General features: G+C 33.1%; 1 protein-coding gene across 2 annotated transcripts; it reads right to left on the bottom strand.

The window, feature by feature from the left end:
- Positions 1 to 192: 192 nt before the first annotated feature.
- On the bottom strand, positions 193 to 21,618 carry LOC117316863 (signal transducing adapter molecule 1-like). 2 transcript variants are annotated; one of them, XM_033871647.1, is made up of 17 exons: positions 21,525 to 21,618; positions 19,165 to 19,249; positions 18,633 to 18,708; positions 16,272 to 16,370; positions 14,530 to 14,615; positions 13,665 to 13,731; positions 12,412 to 12,423; positions 10,865 to 10,937; positions 10,431 to 10,564; positions 9,886 to 9,971; positions 9,626 to 9,720; positions 7,751 to 7,836; positions 6,722 to 6,812; positions 5,556 to 5,610; positions 4,990 to 5,164; positions 4,597 to 4,802; positions 193 to 4,191 (listed from the first exon to the last, which is right to left on the bottom strand). In XM_033871647.1, the coding sequence occupies exons 1-17, from the start codon at positions 21,565 to 21,567 to the stop codon at positions 3,975 to 3,977; spliced, it is 1,686 nt and encodes a 561-aa protein (XP_033727538.1). In that variant the 5' UTR covers positions 21,568 to 21,618; the 3' UTR covers positions 193 to 3,974. The 2 variants fall into 2 exon arrangements, with proteins under 2 accessions (XP_033727538.1, XP_033727539.1); XM_033871648.1 differs by lacking the exon at positions 12,412 to 12,423.
- Positions 21,619 to 22,004: the final 386 nt, after the last annotated feature.

Raw genomic sequence — 22,004 nt, 5'->3', positions numbered from 1 at the left:
ACCAGACCATGATCAGAAATACTGTGAACACTCGCTGGACAACATGCTGTGGAGTAGTAAGAGGAAAAACAGTGTTGAGCACACAAGGCAGTCATATTTTAGTGGTGTAATGAATCACGGCAGTAAACATGTTCATGATAAAAATGGATGAGTTTAAATCAACTAAACTCATAAAAAGTCTCAAACTTGATGTGGCAATTACAAAGATTTTATATAATGTTATCATATTCTTATGATCTTGTACAACATCACAATGATAAATTTAACATTACAGATAATTAAATGATATTGTCTTAGTGCATTGATAGAAATTTGTTTTATTTCCTTCATCTAATACGGTAACCTCACTTCACCTTAAGCATTAAAAGAAACTGAACCGATTTCATCATAATAAATAAAGATACATATATCACGGAACATATCAACACATATAATAACATTTGCCTGGCCTATCAAGGGTAAACCTGTATCATAGCAGGCCAAGAGTATAAAGGGCTACAGAGTAATACAGTCATATACATTTATATATCACAGCAAATGAAATCTCCCATGCTCATTCATCCATTTCTTACACAAATCATGTATCATGCCTTCTCTCAATCTTAATGAAATTTGAAATTCAAAATGATAATGTATAGTTTTCTGCCGAAGTTTTTATAGGAAATTCCTGTTTTTAACAACTAAAATATATATGTATTACATATAGCAATGATAAATTTCCATACTCTGATGACTTAAAACAATTTGTCTGCATGCTGTACATAGAAAATACAATAAGATGACACATTGAATAATAAATGCAGTCCTTCATACATTATACAAACATATCTCAAGCTTTTAGACAGAAGTGAAATGCCCATGTCTTTAACACTGAAACACAACACCAACCAGAGGCCTTGAGGGTGTACCTCTCCAAAATCTCCACAATCCAGCATAGGGTTTCAAACAACACCCTCTCCAAAATCTCTACAATCCAGCATAGGGTTTCAAACAACACCCTCTCCCAAAATCTCCAAAATCCAGAATAGGGTTTCAAACAAGATCTTAAGTCCTGTAGTAGGATAGATTCACTGGAAAAGTGTTCCAGATTAATATGGACTCATGATCATTGTCTGAATAAAAACTGTGGAGTTATATTTTTATTTCCGTTATTTCCCTTTGTTTAGTTTGCACTGATCAACTAGACACTACATACATGAAAAACGTTTCACTTAATAGTCACAAGATGTCATAAAAAAACATTAAATTGTGTTGAATATTTCTGTAAAAATCTCAGACTGGTGGACATTTCCCTTCAAGTCTAGTATAAGGAGTTGAGAGTGAGAGGACACCATCTCCAATGTGGGTATTTTTCATTACTTCTTCTTAAAACAATTCAACGACAGACTACCCAATTTCGTTAAAGATGCAAATATAAGACTAAAGATTAGATTTTACTGCAATGTGCACTGTGCTTAATTTTTCGGATGAAAATACCATATTTAAATAATATGTAAACAGCTTCAAACAGCAGAACAGAGTGAACTGTAAATAGACTTACACAAACATGGTAATGGCAATTTAAATACATGTAATTTACTTCAGAAAGGAGGAATAGACAACTTTTATGAAACTTGTTCAACTTTTAAGAATGGTATATCGTTTTACAGAAAGACTAAGTATTATAGCACTTCTTGAGAGATTCCGAAATTACATATTTCATATTATACACAAATACTGCATTAAACACAAACTGCTCGGGAAACATGATTTGATACAATTCAGCATAACACAACAGTAAATACCATTGTCTGAAGATATCAGTCATTCACTTGTAGTTTTATAATCAGTACCATTCATGTAACATAAATTGGTTTTAAACATGATTGCAATATTTTCACACAAAACAACAAGATAAAAGCAGGACAGCACACCCATCAAACATTCTCCAAAAATATTGTAACTGCAGAGCAAAAGAGTGCATGCCCATCATGGACCAAATTGTCAAACATTCTCCAAAAATCACAAATACCATAATTAGAATGGTTCATTGTTATTAAGTTTTTTTTGTTTTTTTGTTTTTTGTTTTATACAGTTTGAAAGTTCATTGGTTTGTTTATCTACTCAAGATATTGGACAGATAATTATAATGCCAATAACCAAATTATCAAGGGCCATAACTCCAAAATCAATAGTCAAATACAATAGATTATGTTATATTTACATGTCTTTGATTTTAAGGTAATTAAGCTTCTCATAAAGTTTGAATGTAAATACTCCAGATGTTGAGCGGACTTTGGCCTGCCTGCCTGCCTGCCTGTCCTTGCACTCACATGAAATAGCATACTTTTGTTTTTGACAGGATTATAATATCAAGAAATCTAGGTCTTCCAATTATTTTACAAATTCAAAGTAGAATGAAAAAGTAAGTCTCATTCTAGTCCATAGCAATTTGTACATGTGAAGATAAAGCATTTCCTTGTTTTCCCTTTAAAAAATTCACATAAAATAAACACCTTTCTCCAAAAAATGTTGTCCAAATGTCATAAGTCAACACGAAGGGACAGATAAATGGAAATTTGAAAAAGAATTCTTGATTTGTTTTGCTTTTATCTTGATGAATACTTTTGAAATCTTTGAAGAATAGGATTTTTGTATGAAAGCATCCATGACTTGAACTGTCAAGCAAGAAAATTTAATTCTATAAATGATTTGAAGTGAAATGTCGAACCACTCAAAGAATACATAATTTGTTGGATTAAACAAATGTTCAGATAATTGATTCCATTATCGGTATGAGTGTTGAAGAGGAAAAAAATTGTATTAAACTTAGTTGAATACTATCAACATACAACAAAAATTGCTGAAGGATAAAAAATGAAATCATCATTTCCTAATGAACAAACTTTCTAGTACTACTTTATTCACGTCGACACATTGCACATCTCCGTTTTTAGTGTCCAGTTATTAGTGTTAATGGCGGTCGTTGGCAACCTCATACAAATAGACCTCAGCAATCTCACACTTACAAGTCGACCACAGCCACGTTCTATCTACACGTCCAACATTGCAACAGTGTTGGATCACTTTGAAATAGTTATTTTTCAACCCCCATTATTCAAAAGCCTACATGATTTGGTAAATTTACATACACAAATATTCACTTCTATGTTATGCAGATTTATGTAAAGAGGTCAAAATTCATCCTTTAAATCAAATATACTTAAAACTACAAACTGTGTTTTTTACTATCCGGAAAGAAAATATCTAATTTCTAAGTTTATCTTCAACACACATTATTTTAAACTTCCATTTAACAATTCAGTTTTGATTGTTTCTGAAAAAAAAAATCTTGCAAGTGCCACAAATTTTGGTATAATGTAGTTTTTGTCCAAATTACTTCAAAACAATTATCTACATCCACAAATAATACTGTAAGTTATGCTTAAACCAGTATAACCAGCTTGAAAAATAAATCAGGATAAATTTGGATTTTCCAGATTAACGTATAACAACTATTTATATGGCAAACCTAATTCAATTCACTGATGAATGATGAATACAATTTTATACATGAAATGAAAAAATATGTTAATAAGAAATCGTCAAAGTTGTTAATCAGTCAAATATTAAAGGTAATTGTAAAACCCCTACAATGCTGACATTGTACAATGGCTTTGTGTTAACTGGTCTGAACTAATACGTTTTCATTAAATTGCTTCCACTTTAATGTCTCGGAACTATGTCATAACTTTCTGGCAAACTTTCATAAACTTTGATCTAATCTACATCTTTCAAATCTGTAAGCATACATACCACCATTATCTACCTTTGAAAATGGAACTTCTCACTAACTTTCTCTGCATTTCGATTCAATGCTTTTTTCATTGAATCGCAGCCTCTTTCAAACTGCTTTTACAAAATATGTTCACAGGATATAACTTATAATGAAATTGTCCATTTAAAAAAAAATTTAAAAGTCTCCTCCATCATGTTCATAGTAGGGGTTGTTGTTGCGGTGGCTGTTGGTAAAATTGGGGTGCGCCTGGTGCCCCGAGGGGCGGGGGAGGGGGGTAATTGTTCTGAATGCTAGACTGCTGCGTCTGGGGGGGAACTGTGTTTTGTGACATACTCTGCAAGGAACTGTGCGAAGGATTAGTAGTGACACCAGCTGATGACGTATAATCTGTGGCGTCTGTTCCACTAACAACACTGTAATAGAAAAGATTTTATTACATTAAAACAAACACCAATTCTTTAATGCTTCATGATCAGTTGCTTATGAAATTACAATTTTCACAATTTTTTTTATTCAGAACTTTCAAACTTTCATCTATTCAAATTATAATTCAATTTATTCTCTATGTACCCGTATAATAAAATCCAAAAGGTTTTCTTACAAAACAGATGAAGTGTGTAAATTATCGTATTCAAAGGTGATTCTGAAGTCACATTCAACTTCAAACAAAAAAAAGAAATATGTCAGTAAAACATTAATCGTATCCACAAATTAAGATTGACATGAATTCAAAAGTATTCTTAATGCTTAAAACTTGACAACCATTTATAAACAGCTTTTGAAAATGATTCATGAAATATCACAACTAATTTACATACTTTGAAAAACTTTGACTGCTTGATGGCACATAAACTTGTGATGGAGGGCCAACAACCATCTGTGGCATTTGTCCTTGACCCTGCGGCATTTGACCTTGACCTTGCTGTGCTACCTGTCCTTGACCTTGGGGAGGCATCTGCATCTGATTTTGCATTGGCATTTGAACTTGTCCAGGCATGAATTGCTGTTGACCATTGTACATCGACTACAGGTATTATAAGGTAAGAAATGTGGAAAATTAAGGTAAGGGTACATGAAACAAGTCACCAAATCGTTATTTCATTCGAACTTCATCAAATCCATCAGCTCAGTAAATTAACCTTTAAACTTAATAAAACCTAAACATAGGCATGAAATCTCATAAGTCAGAACATTTAAGACCAATGTCTTACCTGACTAGATATTGGTTGTGTCATTGACATATTCGGGTGCGAGAAATTCATCGGCCCTGGGGGCACCCCACCCTTAAACGTGGCGTAGGGATTGGGATCCTCTTTCATCAAGTTGTGGTACATCTGTAGAGCGTCAACGACCTTGGAATTGATCTCGCACAGGCTAGCATGCTTTCTGCCGTACGTAAAAGAGGTATACATTAGAATAGAATATGAGACCTGTTGTGTGTCAGACAGTGTATCTTTCCTGTAAGCCCATAGTGAATGTTGACCTTGACATGAGCAACTTTTAAAATCACGGATCTGTTTATCAGTAAACCACCATGATGTGAAATTTCAGAAAGGTTGGCCCTCTGTAAGGGCCTTAACTGATTTGACAGTATATTTTCGGTTCTATTCATTAACTGATTTATACACATGCAAAAATAATCTTTCAATCAAGTGATTTATTTATCTATAGAAATAATGTTTCAAAACATATGACGAAATTGTGAAGAATTGTAAGGAAACAAAATTTGTAACATTATGGAACTCATTAATGAATTTTCCCAAGTATTATTTATTACCTATCAATTTTCTCAAGTTCTGTGTCAATGAGTGGACCCATTCCTTTACATGTCTCTGAAAAGAAAATGAAAATACATTTTTAACTTAAATGAACACATTTAGAAAAGTAATTAATTCTAAAAGGTGTTCTTTTTAGCATAGAAGCCTTGAATTGACAGTACAAAGGGAGGCTATTCTAAGTCAAAAAACAATTTTTTTTTAAACATCTCTCAAAAGTAGTCGTCAAGATCCCCCGCCCATGGAAATATTGTATTCAAAGAAATTAAAGTGGGCAACACACATAAAAACATGAAACACATGACATAGCATTTAGAATCATTACATGTATTTGTGTTCCGTCATCAAGTTCATGTGAAAGTAATCAACATAATTAGTAAAAAGTCTACCAAGCGAGTTTCATCAAAATCATTTCTTACAAAGCTATCGTGAGAAAAACAATCAGACAATCAGTTTACAGCAGCCTCATTAAATATGCGCAGAATATGCTGATAATCAAACTTGAGTGAGGGGTTTAGGTAATAAATCTACCAAGCAAGTATCATCAAAATACGAGCATTCCTTCAAAAGATATTGTGGAAAAAGCAATCAGACAATCAGATCTCAGCAGCCTCATTAAATATGCGCAGAATATGCGGATAATTGAACTTGAGCAAGGGATTTAGGTAATAAGTCTACCAAGCAAGTTTCATCAAAATCTGATCATTCCTTCAAAAGATAGCATGCTGAAAGCGAATCCGGACGAACGGAAAGATAGACGGAACCCTTCATTGGGCGGGGGATACAAAAATGTTTGTCCAGAAGTACACCAGAAATAAATAAATTTAATGTATGGCTTCGAGAATATGGCTTTTATTGCACTCACTGCTTGAATTAAATTCTGCTTGAATTGAATAACTTCTTCGGGTTCATACAAGGACTAACATAGTGTCTTTCCTTTTGGTAGATATTTTATTTGAAAAGTCGCGAGATTTTAATGGCTACAGATTAAATACATTCTAGTTTGAGTTTTTTTTAATCTTGCACAAACATTGTCTCTCTTTTGGACAAACATGCAGTTCTTCCATAAAGTAGATAATTTACTTGAATAGCCACAAGATTACAATGGCTATAGGAGTATATTTTAGATCGTAATTTTAAACTTTACAAACATTGTCACTGTACCAACCTTCTAGTCTCAGCATTTCCTCCGAGTCTGGCTGAGTCTCACCAGTAGGGTCTGCATTCTGTATCAGCTGTAGTACTTTGTCTATCTTTTCCTGAAATCATAAAATATTATTCAGATCAAATATTTTCATGAAATATGTTTATCGCTACTATTAGTGTTTTCATGCCAGATCCTTTTTTCTTTTTATTCGACAATAAAATGTTTAAACTTAACTCAAGGTTTCTACTTTATTTAAAGGGGACTGCGATAGCTCAGTCTGTTACAGCGCTGGCCACCTAACGTCAGATGGTGCTTGGTTTAGCGCTCCCTACCAGTGTGAGTTTGTTTTTTCTCAGGATGCTGAGAAACAGACCAGTTTGTGATGTTGTCATCTTTTCCTTGGGCAAGACACATTACCCTTATTGATCTGGATGGCATGCGATGGGCCTCCCGTATGTTGTTCAATGAGGTAGTCACAGACTACTACAAGGAGACCCTGCCTCAAAATGACCATGGCTGTTTACAGAGTGATAAATCCAGCAAGCAAGCAAACAAACAATTTCTTTATCATCTAGCATGATGAATTACCTTATAAAATTCTACTCATTATACAGGCACATGAATCTTAAAAGAGGCCAAATGGATCTGTATCATCCATCGATAATTTATCTTACTAGTTACTAATGAATCGTAAAAGAGGCCAAATGGATCTGTATCATCCATCGATAATTTATCTTACTAGTTACTAATGAATCGTAAAAGAGGCCAAACGGATCTGTATCATCCATCGATAATTTATCTTACTAGTTACTAATGAATCGTAAAAGAGGCCAAATGGATCTGTATCATCCATCGATAATTTATCTTACTAGTTACTATTGTAACAACTATGAAAATAAAATCCATTAAAATTGGCTTCATATAATTAATTTACAAATTATGGATTTACTTTTGATTTTCTTCTTACAATTTCGGAATGCTGGATATTTGCTAGATTTTAACGTGACCTGCTGTTGATCAAAAACAACTCAAGTGTCTACATGAATATACCTCGTTGATGTCAACTTCCTCTGGGGGAACATCCACGGCTTTCACTTCCACTTCCTCACTAAACTTCACCTTCTTCTTCTCTTTAGCTGTTAACACAAAAACATATGGCAAGTTCTAAACAAACAAGCAAACTCACTGGGTACTCATAAAGCAATACATATCCCCTACCCGCATTGAAATATAATAAATTATTTTAGAATTTACTTGATTTCAAATTAGATAAATGAATGTCATTTCATTCAATACTATACCGTCATAATATTTAGTATAAGTATCTAGCCTTCACCACAATTTCTTTCGTTATTTTAATTTTTTGTTTTACAATAATCTAAACATGTTATAGTTTTCTTACTTTTCAATAATTTATGACAAAGAGACGAATGAAATATAATAAATTATTTTAGAATTTAGTTAAAAATATATATCAGATTTTATATCCAAAACTGTTCCTAGGTCTGTCTATATTACACATATTTGCCCTTTGGCACCAACTCTGTTTACCTGTTGATGTAGTTGATCTGATATTAACAGAACATGTTGTACATGGTTATCTAATATTGTCTCAGGCTATATGACAGACGTCTTCTGTATTATCATGTATCAATCAATCATACTCATCCCTAGGACTACCTAGGACTATATAAGATTAGATATTATTGTACCATTTAGTCGGTTTTCAAGGACTGGACTGAGCAGTTCTACACACTTAAATAAACCAAGATACAACGACTTGGACTCCGTCTTCCTCTCTTACACCATACACAACATTTCTACAAGTGGCTACAAAACCTTGTAGTTCACAGCATTCAATAAGAATAACAGAAGTGACCTTGACCCAAAAGCCTGAAACTTGAACTTGTCCAAGATATAATGGTCTATCATTGTGGGAAATTTTATCAATATCCCTCACAGAATGAAGCCGGTTGACCGCTGATAAACCTTGGTGTTACATTCATGTATGTGCACAAATGCATACAAGATGGACGGAGAGGAAACCTATAAACCTTTAGTCCCCCACCCTAATAAAACATTTACAAAAATCTGTTCAATTATTGTCATTGTAATAAAACTCTAGATGTAAATCTATCCATGGCACAAGCATATTTCTCAGTGTATCATCTCAGACAACTGATATCATCAACATCTCTCAAACATCACTCTTGTAATTAGTTTTGGCAGGAAACACCAGTAGGCAACAGTAGAAAATAGAGAGATTATTCAAGTCTAATTTTGGAAGGTTTTTAAATAATTCTTGTTTGCAAAAATAACAGGTGCTAAATGTTGGACCAATGACAGGTTCAACTTTTAATTATTTGGTGTTTTTCACATTTTTTCCCCGTCTTCTTTAAAACTCATATATCAAGCTCCACCAATGGGCATATCCAGCATGAGTGTGCGAGCATCTTTTCACATTCAAGAGGATTCTTTTATTTAAAATTTGGCCATGTTAGCCAGTATTGTATATGTTAAATCAGTATACAAGATTTATATCAAAGTACTCACTAATTGAATTGTTTATAACTATCTATAGCTAATATATATATATGTGTGTTCACTGGGACAGAGCTTTTCTAAAAAAAAACTTTTAATTTTGTTTTTTTTTTTAATTTTGTTGAAGACCCTTGAGAGCATGGTTTTGACTCCCAAAAATCAGATTTCACTCCTGAGTTTGAAGGAACATGCCAAGTTGAGATATGTTGTGACCGTTCAGAATTCTGATCTCATTTGAGAAGAAGTAATTTTACTTCAGAACTTAAAGTCAAGGGTCAACTTTAGGTGCCCTGGATAAATCTTCCTAAAAATTTAGTAACCTGTTCATTTTTATTCGAATTATTATGTGATTTGATCCCAGTTGCAGGATATTGTACTACTTACAATCTTCTGGTTCGACAGAGAGATCAGCTGTGACAAAGTTAGCAGGGAACAGCCCTTCTCCACGCTGGTTAAAACCTTTCCACCAATTCACATCACTGAAGAAAACAAACCAATACATAGATGGGTGATTCTCACGGTGTTAAAGCTGATATCTGAAGGAGATATATCAATAGTATACTTTGTCCAATACCAACCAATCAAATTCCATGTTACATCTCGAATGAAATAGAATCCAGGCAGTACTAGTGTAGTTTACTAACCTATCGTCTGTAACGCTGATGAGCTCTCCTGATTTGAAGGTAAGTTCATTATCCTCTGCTGCCTCAAAGTCATACAGAGCTCGTACCTAAATAGACATAATACATTACAGATTATAGTGTGATATGAGAATGACTATCAAAATCAAAGCAAAGCCAACATTAGATTTATCAAGATGAAAAATAGAAAATGAATTTTTTTTTTTTTTAATATCTTTTTTATTCAGGCAAAACATGTTAATATATTACAAATATGTCCTCTCACAGGAGGGCTTGCACACGTCATTCATTTTTTTTTTTCACAATGAAATTAATGGGAATCCTAAGTTTCTAAATATATTAACCCTATTTCTGGATTCCGAGCTTTCTAAAATTATTTATCATATTTCTGGAGCCCAAACTTTCTAAAATTATGAATCCTATTTCTAGAGTTCTAACATTCTAAAAATATGAATCATATTTCTAGAGTTCTATCATTCTAAAATTATGAATCCTATTTTTGCTGTCCTAGCTTTCTAAAATTATAAATCCTAATTCTGGGGTCCTACCTTTCTGACCTCCCTAGGTTTAGAGATGCTGGCATATGTGGCCGATTCCGAGGACAGGGAGTACCCTGTAGGGTAAAGAGTTGTCGTCTTCTGTGAAGAGTTTTTGTCTGACTCCTGTAGGGACAGTGCAATAGCTGCCAAAGAAAAAGCTTGATTATTTATTCACATAACATTAATTAAAACATCACATGAAGTTTTTTTTTATAGAAAACAAGTCTGTCAATCAACAGTGATTTGTCAATCCTTCCCAAATTTAACATGGTATTAATTTTATCAAAACAATCAGGCAGTCAGAAAAAGGTCATGTTTTAACATAGGTATTTTTTGCACTGTTCCTTTTTCATCACCCGTAACAGCCGATGTCAATGAAAAAAATTTGTAGTAAATGAAACTGGTCAGTCAAGGGAGACAACTGTAGTAAAAATGAAACTAACCTTTGGCAATGTCGTCTTCCTCCTGTTGATTACTGACGACATTAGGATCTGTACTGACTACTACTCTTTTAGGCTACAAGTCAGAATACATCATATTACTGAATCATCAATCTATTTACCCAATGATGAGAAGTCAAGCTATTGTTTTAAAAAGTTTATCTCTGACAGTTTTTTTTATTCCCAGTACGTATACAAACTAATGAAACATTTAACTCTCCGAAGTCCAAATGATTGCTTTATTTCATTTTTAATCTGTGAGTGACAAATATATGTCTTTCCATTGATTCATGACATAAATACTTGTTCAATTATTTACTTCTCGATGAAAGGTTTGCTGAATTTTCTTACTAAATTTTTTTTAACTCACTGGTTTTAATGTTAAATACATTTTATACATTTATTTATGTTTGTTATCAATGATGAATTGATTCAAACAGCCACTATTGCACTAATCAAATCAGAGCAAGTTACTATTTTAGTATTGATCAGTTGAACTATGAATTGATAAATTGGGCTTAAATAATTTTTAAATCAGGTCAATGTATATTGTCTCATAGTGTAAATTATGTGCAATTTACAAATTAAAAATCATATGTAAGATATTCTAAATCCTGATTAGTAAATATATATTTACTGGCAAAGTATTACGGTATATATAGCAGCTATTATTATAATCGGAATCTTCAATAAATTTTAATCTACAGTAAGAAGAAAAGACAATTTGATGAAAACAGGAAGCTGGAAGGTACTACAGTATACTGTGCCATAAAGTGTAGGCACTATCAGAAGATTACACAAAAGGGTAGTGTAATCAAATCGATTATTAAATGGTGGTGATAAATGTATTACACATAAGAAAGAAAATATATTAATTTCTTTTGTAACAATGGTGTTCTCACTCATGTTTGATAGTAATGCAAGGATATATATCGATTCGTAATTTCTAAAGGATTTTAATTAATTGAGATCGATTATAATATGGCATTCCTGTTTGTCAGACATTTGTTGAACATACATTCAACTTTACTCTAGACTTTGTCCTCGTATAAATTACCATATTTTCTCAAATAGTGACCTTGAACAGCATGTGACATCGTCCAGTGTAATGCATATATGACATTGTACGTATATGTATGTGTGTAATTTCATTCAGGCATCGACAGTAATGACATAAGTCCTGGGACAAATTGTTAATTGCATATATTTGACATTTATTATTATAGACCTTGAACTGTGACCTTGACCTTATAAAATTATAGCCTAAAGATTCTGAGGACCTGAATTTTTGTTTGGACTGCTTTTGCTTTTGATTGGATACAACAATGTAAAGGATAAAGTAAAGAAGAACAAAATTCAGGTGTGAAGAAAGAAGTAATTTTAACAAGACGAACAAAATTCAGGTGTGAAGAAAGAAGTAATTTTAACAAGACAGACAATCGACTAAGAATATATTGTGATCAGAATTTGTTTCCATTATACAATGTTAGTCATAGATTCACACACTTCTACAGAAATCTGAAGGTTTATAGTATTTCTGTGTATTATACCTCAGCTTTAATCTGAAATATAATTTTTGCTATAAAGTATTTCTTACAACCATCACTCCATGCAATCTTAAAGATATACAATATAACAATAAATGTAATATAGCAGGTTTTACATTTTTCCTGCTTTTGTTTTTTACTGCTTACTACCATGTTTTGCTTGTTTTTGTATCACTAATATTTTTCCTGTGTGTTTTTCTTTTTTTTAAATTTTGTTACTGTTTACTACCATGTATTGCTTGTTTTTGTATCACTAATATTTTTCCTGGTTTTTTTTTTTAATTTTGTTTACTGCTTACTACCATGTATTGCTTGTTTTTGTATCACTAATATTTTTCCTGTGTGTTTTTCTTTTTTTTAAATTTTGTTACTGCTTACTACCATGTATTGCTTGTTTTTGTATCACTAATATTTTTCCTGTTTTTTTATCATTATTATTTTTACAGCTTACTACCATATATTGCTTGTCTTTGTATCACTAATATTTTTCCTGTTGTTTTTTTATTATTATTTTTTTTACAGCTTACTATATAGCTACCATATATTGCTTGTTTTTGTATCACTAATAGCTAGGGTATCTAGCACCATTTCCTATGCTAGGTACATATAGGTATTTTTTACCATCATTACTTCAGATAGCAAATTTCACACAGCATTGTTATTCATCTATGCACTATACCCATATATATTTCCATGTCCTATTTTGCTGTTAAATGTATAATCTGTTTTCGTTAGAATTTAACACACGACAGTACAAACTAATACAAACATCAAAACATATAACAAGGCCCTAGACAGATAGGATACTCACAACTACTCTACTGACCCCCCACCCCTTCCCAGAAAAAAAATACAGGGTAGGTATGATGGAGGAAAAAGCCTGTAGTTAAGTGAGATCAGGTTATTTCAGTGTCGGCCGGATTCTGTATTATAAATCAAAATTCCAGTTTTCATATGACAGTTACTATTTTGGTGCAAAAAATGAACCGAGATAATTTGCTATCACAGTTGTGATAAGTAGTGTTTTTTTTCTATTCCTGAGACTTCACCATTCACCATTCACTAAGTAAGTTATACTGTCTCGTGATTCCACGTGAGATTCATGAATAAAACACATGTACAGTCATATCTAGTGTTTAAACCACCTAATATATCTATGCCTTCACCTCTCACAAAGTATACCACAGTATATGCCTAAAATAAAAAAAAATTGAATCAACAAACTTAATCTATGTTTTGTTTCAGAGTTTACATACCTGTCCATCTTGATCCGAAAAATCGTGACCATCACTTTTTAAACTATCGTAAAATGATGGAATCAAGCTGCAAAATGATTATAATATATATCAATCACCTAATTTCAAAAACCAAACCATGCATATTTTAGTCTAATTAAGACTATGCTAAATTTTAATACAAATTTTGTCATATAGTGCTCTTCTACACAAGATGCTATAATAATACAATTCTACAATATTGTAAGCTTCATATATATATCTGCAATTCAAATTTTCATTAGTGATGGGAATATACGTGATTTTTAAAATTGATAACCAGTAACTCAACATCAATTAATTATCAATTATAATCCGAAATTTAACACAGAATTGCACTTTTGTAAAAAATGTATGTATGTACATATAAAGTACATTTATTACATAACTTAGCCTTTATAATCAATGTTTTCAATACTTACATGTAACACAAACAAAGCATTCAATGGTTGTAATACAATTGCCTTATCACTTGTAAATGCCCAATAATATATTGGTAAGATACAAGATCAGATCAGAACACTTTCAGAAATTTCCCATTTATTGCCTTTTCAAAATCATCATCGATAATCCGTTTTATTTTTGTTTTCATCTAATTTTCGACTATATTCGATCATTGGCCAACTTTTCATTGATTTAATTAGATTGAAACTGAAGAAGTAGGTCACAGTGTAATTGAAAAATCATTATTCTGTTCATTGTGAATACCTAAAATGCACTTTTGTGAAAAAAAGTGATCAAAATATAATGATGAAAATTCAATAGTAAGACGACACAAGATCATGCCAGCCTTAATATCTATAACTGTCTGTCGAATATCATTACATATCTGTAATGTTCTATATACCTTAAAGACGGATCATTTTTAAATTCCTTGGATTCTGCCCACTTCTTTATCAAACCTTTTAATTTCTCCGATACTTTAGGATGAGCCTACAAAAGAATCAGTTGTTGTATTATTTCAGAAAACTCCAGGGTACATCATAAATACCCATCACAAAGTTTGTGGTCTTAAGGGGCATCTAAACAGCAAATCCAGCCAAAAAACAGTTGATATTTTACAAGGCTATACATCCCTACTAGGGTGCAATTTAACAGAAGTAACTTGATAACATTTTGAATATGTATCATGTCAAACTGTGAGCCTTGCTGTTGACATTTAATTAGTTCAGTAGTTCGTAAATTTCAACAAAACATGAGAAAAATGCATGTTTCAGGGGGACATAATTAACTCATTTGTATCTCATTTATTGTGCAAACAGTCATGTCGTTTTGCTCACAAGGTTCTAAAGCACAAAATAGGAGCATTGGTTTGACTAGATTGGACTTTATGATATGTATTAACACTGATTTTATTTAGACCTTGAAATGCAAATGGCGGTTGTGAATAAGATCAGACAATTATGGCATATAAGAAGGTATTTCAAACGTCAAAAATGCTCATATTAGATACTATAGAGAACTCTAGACATGGCAGGAAGACTGTTTTTAGGAAAAAATGGTCATCCGTAGAGTTTGGGGTAAAAGATATATATTTCTGAAAAAGGCCCAAAACTCACCAGTTTGACAATTTGTCTTAAAATGGTCATTCTTACTATAATCAGATGTCTTAAATGTATGATATTGGAGCATTTTTAATGGCTGAAATGCCTCCCTTTATGCCATATTTGTGTAATATCATCTACAGCCGCCATTTGCATTTCAAGGTCAAAACTAAATATGTGTTTATACCTACATAAAGTCAAATCCGGTCAAACAAATGCTCCTACCCTGTGCTATAGACACCTGTGAGCATGACAGCTGGGCTATTTTTCAGGTTTGGTTATTTTTGTGGCTTAGAATTATTCCATGCTACAACTTACCACAAAGTAACTCTATAGAAGATATTGTTAGCATCTACATCAAATTATTTGTGATTTTAAGACACTACATGTCCAAACAAACATTTTGGTATATTACATGACTATTTTTGTGCAATTTTTAAGCTATTTATTCGTGTTTGAAATTCAACATTATTCTGCTATATAGATGACCCTTAAATTTTTATATAGCTGTGTGTGTTGTCAGACAATTTTTTACCACAAAAATAGTACAATGATGAAACAGACTCAAACAGTACACTATCTCTCGATAGGATGACTAATGATGTGGTTATAAAGAATAACATGAAAAATGTATTCCACTTATTATAATAGAGACTTACGTATGCCTCTGCTTGGACATTTGAGTGTAAATTCTGTTTTCAAACTTTATGGTCATGTATACCAATGGTTTATACGTGGAAACTGACCCTTACATATTTACTTGTTGACGTTTATACCGCATCTACGCCAACTTATGCATGTTCTACACAGAATGCAGGTTATGCTTTCAACAACCACAAGCTTAAGCATTTACGATGTAGGACTTCCAATATCCTGCAGCACACAAGGGTTAAAATGTCCCAAGTCACAACCAGTAGTTCTCACTTAAATTCCTATTTGATTTGTGCTATACATGTATATATACATGTGTATATGATAAATATATCAGTTCTTGTATTCTCTCATATCATGATTTTTTAAAAACTTTCTCTGACAATGTATTCACCTTCTGACCGATGAGCGTTCTACATTCAGAAATGAAATCTCGGGATGAAATCTCCAGATGAAACGGTCGCCCACAGTTGTTGACTGCAGCGTCTAGCAACTGAAATTGATAATTTGAAGACATCATTTAATGTGCAGTCAATTAACAAGAGATCCCAGAGGGATCTTGGCGCCCACCATTGAATGTTCTTCATAGGTTCCATGTCAGATTGATCTTTTCTCTACTTTTCTCTTCTTCTAAGTCTTACTAATCTGTGTAAATTCAGAAGAAACCTCTAGTACTTTTCAAACAAGGGAAACCTTTATATGAAATTTAAGATTTAGGCACCAAGGGGAACCTATATATGGAATTTGAGAAAGATCCCTTCAGTACTTTCTCAGAAATAGCGATAACAAACTTCAATGGTCAAAATCCAAGATGGCTGCCTGTCGGCCATGTTGTTTTCCGATCGATCCCAAAATGCAATATGCATAACTAGGCACCAAGGGAAACCAACATATGAAATTTAAGAAAGATCCCTTCAGTACTTTCTCAGAAATAGCGATAACAAACTTCAATGGTCAAAATCCAAGATGGCTGCCTGTCGGCCATGTTGTTTTCCGATCGGTCCCAAAATGCAATATGCATAACTAGGCACCAAGGGGAACCTACATATGAAATTTGAGAAAGATCCCTTCAGTACTTTCTCAGAAATAGCGATAACAAACTTCAATGGTCAAAATCCAAGATGGCTGCCTGTCGGCCATGTTGTTTTCCGATCGGTCCCAAAATGCAATATGCATAACTAGGCACCAAGGGGAACCTACATATGGAATTTGAGAAAGATCCCTTCAGTACTTTCTCAGAAATAGCGATAACAAACTTCAATGGTCAAAATCCAAGATGGCTGCCTGTCGGCCATCTTGTTTTTCGATCGGTCCCAAAATGCAATATGCATAACTAGGCACCAAGGGAAACCAACATATGAAATTTGAGAAAGATCCCTTCAGTACTTTCTCAGAAATAGCGATAACAAACTTCAATGGTCAAAATCCAAGATGGCTGCCTGTCGGCCATGTTGTTTTCCGATCGGTCCCAAAATGCAATATGTATAACTAGGCACCAAGGGGAACCTACATATGGAATTTGAGAAAGATCCCTTCAGCACTTTCTCAGAAATAGCGATAACAAACTTCAATGGTCAAAATCCAAGATGGCTGCCTGTCGGCCATCTTGTTTTTCGATCGGTCCCAAAATGCAATATGCATAACTAGGCACCAAGGGAAACCAACATATGAAATTTGAGAAAGATCCCTTCAGTACTTTCTCAGAAATAGCGATAACAAACTTCAATGGTCAAAATCCAAGATGGCTGCCTGTCGGCCATGTTGCTTTCCGATCGGTCCCAAAATGCAATATGCATAACTAGGCACCAAGGGGAACCTACATATGAAATTTGAGAAAGATCCCTTCTGTACTTTCTCAGAAATAGCGATAACAAACTTCAATGGTCAAAATCCAAGATGGCTGCCTGTCGGCCATCTTGTTTTCCGATCGGTCCCAAAATGCAATATGCATAACTAGGCACCAAGGGGAACCTACATATGAAGTTTGAGAAAGATCCCTTCAGTACTTTCTGAGGATTAGCGATAACAAGAATTGTTTACGGACGGACGGACGGACCACGGACCACGGACGCAGGGCGATTTGAATAGCCCACCATCTGATGATGGTGGGCTAAAAATCCAAAGAATCCTGCAATTTTTTCACTTTTACAGCAACAGTTGGATTGAGCAAAATTCAATACAGTATAACAATAGACTTTACATTGATTTTGATGTGTATTTCAAATTCCTGATGAAATAGGTTGGCATTAAAACGATTTGTGGAAAATGTTCACTTATTACCAAAGAACATTTTCATTTGCTCTATCTTTTAGGTGTAAATAAAAATAATTTCATATTAGATCAAAATTGAAATACATCAAACATATATATAACAGTAACTACTACTCAGGTAACTCAGAGTCATCAACTATTACTCGGGCAATTTTATCATGTTCATGATCATTACTCGTTTTAACAACTTCGCATTCAATATTTGTCTTCTTGCTAATTACTGGTAGGTCATGATTTAATTGGCCAAAATTTAAAAACTAATGAAAATGACTTTCTTGATTTCTGACGGTTCCAAACTGAAATTGCCATTTTTATCCTGTAATAAGTCCAGGGGGTCCCAAAATGACATAGTAAAGAAAAGGGACGGCTTTAACATAGGTTCATGTTTTTTTCTCATTCCATGGTTCTGCTATGTAAATGGGGGGGATTTATAACCACATAGGCTAATTGCCAGATAAATGCATTATATAGTATATTTACTTACTGTCAATGCCTGCATAGATACTATTGGGACAATATGGTTCAAACGCTTCACTATAGATCTCAGACAATCCCTAGGGCTGGAAAAGAAGGCGATAAATTAATTTGATGGCATAACATATAATGCCCCTCATTCTGTTTTAAATTTCATCTAAATGACGGAAAAATTTTATAACTAACATTATATTACATTTTTTACCAATAAATATCAAAATTATTCTATGTGATATTTCACGTGTGCTTCACTTTTGTGAAAAATATCAAAATATTAGCCACACTCATGAAATATATTTGGTATATTTTACTGAGGCACTGTTAGATAACCCATATATATATTGACAGAACTAGAGCTTGAATAATGATTATTTAAAGACAGGTGTTTGACGAAGATAAATGATTCAAAATTACATTGAATTGTGAGAAATATAAATTGTTAAATACGGGTATACCATATAGTATCCACTAAAACATGAAAGAAACGGGGCTTGATTTAATTTGACCCCTGATTATATATAATTACGTATATATATACTTACCCATTAGGTTTCGTGTTCACTTGATCAACTATATCCATAATCAAACCCCAGTCTTCAGTAGTATTCATCTCACTAGTCACCTTTTCTGGAAAACAGAGATAGAAAAAAATGGATTTACATTTCAGTGAAAAAAATAAAGAAACTGATGAAGTTAAAAAAATCTTATATTAACTAACCAGGTTAATTTGTACCCCCTGTTTTACAGTTTTCTAATTGTAAGATTATTTAGAAATCACATGTAAATTCATTAGATTATTTCTCTTCACTGTATATTGTATATCACTCCAAGAAGATCTATAGCTAGATCTCCATGTTTAAGAAAACTAGGAAAGTGAATAGCGTCTTTAATTTTAATCCTGACAAGTGTTAAATCCTAAGTGTAACACAAAAATGCATTAATATTATTCTTATCATATATACAAATATACACTTGATGGAAAAGAACTCGCATACAAAGGAAACAAAATATTCAGGTCTCACTATATATAGCTATCACCTCAGAATTTTTATGCATATCACAAATTTTACACCCGAAGCTGAAAATACAGAGATTTGCATACAAAGGAACATTAACATCAAAACAACATGAAAATAGAACAAACCTATGAAATAAATACATCCACAACTAGAATACTGTAGTACTATCTGGGACCAATGGCAAAAGCATAACAGAACAAGTGCTGTTAGGTACACTTATAATAATTACAACTACGTATATATACACTGACAAGTTACACATCAGGACCATTGAATAAACCACTATATGCTTTGTATATATACTTAGCAGTAGAAAACAATAAATTCTTAATTCTCTAGATCTGCAGAAACCTTTGACCAAGAACTATCATTGTGTGTGCAGGGCATCCAGTTGACCCTTGTCTATTAGCAATTTCAGAAGTCAAATCAACATTTCTCAGAAATATGAAAGGTCAAAACATTATGTCAAATAGACATGCTCCTTCAAAGTCAAGAGTCAAATCTGATTTTGGAGAGTCATAAACATACTCTCAAGGGTCTAAGATCTGGAATAATCTACCACTATGTGTCACACAAAGTCCTGACATAACATCATTTAAATCAGGACTTGCACAAAGACATTTATGCAGGATGCTTGCCTTGAGAACGAGAGGTCGGAAGTTCGAGCCCCAGCCGGGGCAGGGTATTTTTCATTACTCATTCCTATTACAGATTTGGTGCCATTGACCACTCCAAATGAAAGCTATAGGAGATTGAGAGGCTTCATTGGAGATAAAGAACCTGGGTAATGCATATGGTTGTCTTCAGGGCAAACACTTCATGAAGGAGGGAGTAGTGTAAAGTAGAGAGTATAAGGCCACCTAACTAGCTCAGACTAGAGGGAATTTCCTTTTATATATATAACACGCCTAGTGGTAGGATGTTTGCCTCGATAGCGAGAGGTCTCTAGTTCAAGTCCCAGCGTAGGCAGATTATTTCTCATTACTCCTTCCTATAAAAACAGTACCTTAATATACATCCAGGCCAGTCATCTTATATATATCTTGCCCTTGGATGTAGTTTAAAATGCTGGTTAACAGTAAATAATAATTAATATCAAATTTTGATTGTCTGATCTGTCTCTCTGTGTGTTACTTCGTTTTTGCATATATCTGTTAATTTTTCCAAGAAAAACTGTTGAGCTTGTCTTATGTAAAATCAGAGAAGTGTAAAACCAGAGAAGTATTATATATATCAGAGATATGTACGTCTCTGGTAAAATGTAACAGAGATATTTACTCTATTCATCTAGCGTATACCTGATAAGTTGTGTTGAAATTTCACATTTCAGATGATAACGTGATTATATACCGGTATAATAAAATTATACGATACAAAATAGTCTTTCTTGAAAAAGAGGAAGTGAGAATTCCTAAATATTCTATGGTTATTTTGATGAATTGATAAACTATTTTTGTTAATATTTAAGGTCACTGCTTTTACATGGCATCGCCTAATTTAATAAACAATGGAAGTACATAAATTTCGCCATACCATGTGCTAATATGACGGGCATTGTGTCTAGAAAATGCGTGATAGTCTATAAATATAGGTAAGTATAGCTTGAAAATAGATTTGGGCTATAAATAGTAAACTTCTGTTATCTTGAAATATCCACTGCTGAATATTATATAATTTACCTTTATCAACATTAACAAGGGATGAATAACAGAATAACAATCGAATACAAAGATACAGACATTTTGTCATTTTTCACACCAATGTTGACATGTCATCTTCTGTGACTAGCAGTAGTACGAACATTTCCACACGATTTCCTGTAAATCATTCAGACTTATGCATTATTTATGATATGAATATATCCTTAAGTGCATCATTCTTACCGACATCTTTGTCGAAAGGCGTTGAACTAGCAAACAATGGCATTTTTGTGCTTTTTATCAGCTGTTGTCGTCGTCTTTTCACTCGACCATAATATAACAGGAAGTCTAAAATGTGGCGCATGCGCAATACTGATGATGTCATGTTTTCTTCCGGCTCTCTATCCACGTGAGGATGATTTGTCAGGTCAAGTTGGAGAACTCGTGCGTGTTTCGTCTTACAAATTTCAAAAAATAGGCATTGCTCACGGTTTGCTGTGAATTATTTGGAAATGACAAACACTATTTTGCGTCTTCGTGTTACATACTTAACACATTTGTTTAAGAAGCCTTTTTTAAATCTACTTAAAAATCATATTACAGCTATTTAGTAATTTATGATAATCATTTTCAACAATCCGAAGATGTCCGTCCTGGTTGACTATTCTTTTTTAACCAAGCGAGTCTCGAACTATCACATTAAATTTAAAGAAAATATTTTGG

The sequence above is a fragment of the Pecten maximus genome, chromosome 18 (assembly GCF_902652985.1).
Source record: "Pecten maximus chromosome 18, xPecMax1.1, whole genome shotgun sequence".
Classification (NCBI taxonomy): Eukaryota; Metazoa; Mollusca; class Bivalvia; order Pectinida; family Pectinidae; genus Pecten; species Pecten maximus.
Note: the sequence above shows the minus strand (reverse complement) of the source record. Positions and strands in the feature narration are given on the sequence as shown.

Bases quoted from the DNA above. Each gene is read 5' to 3' on its own strand.
- LOC117316863 (XM_033871647.1), bottom strand. From the start codon at position 21,567: ATGCCATTGTTTGCTAGTTCAACGCCTTTCGACAAAGATGTCG. The intron at 14,616-16,271 runs GTGAATACATTG...ATTCTTTTGTAG, and splicing joins GAACGCTCATCGGTCAGAAG to GCTCATCCTAAAGTATCGGA. The intron at 9,972-10,430 runs GTAGGACCCCAG...ATGTCTATTTAG, and splicing joins AACCTAGGGAGGTCAGAAAG to GTACGAGCTCTGTATGACTT.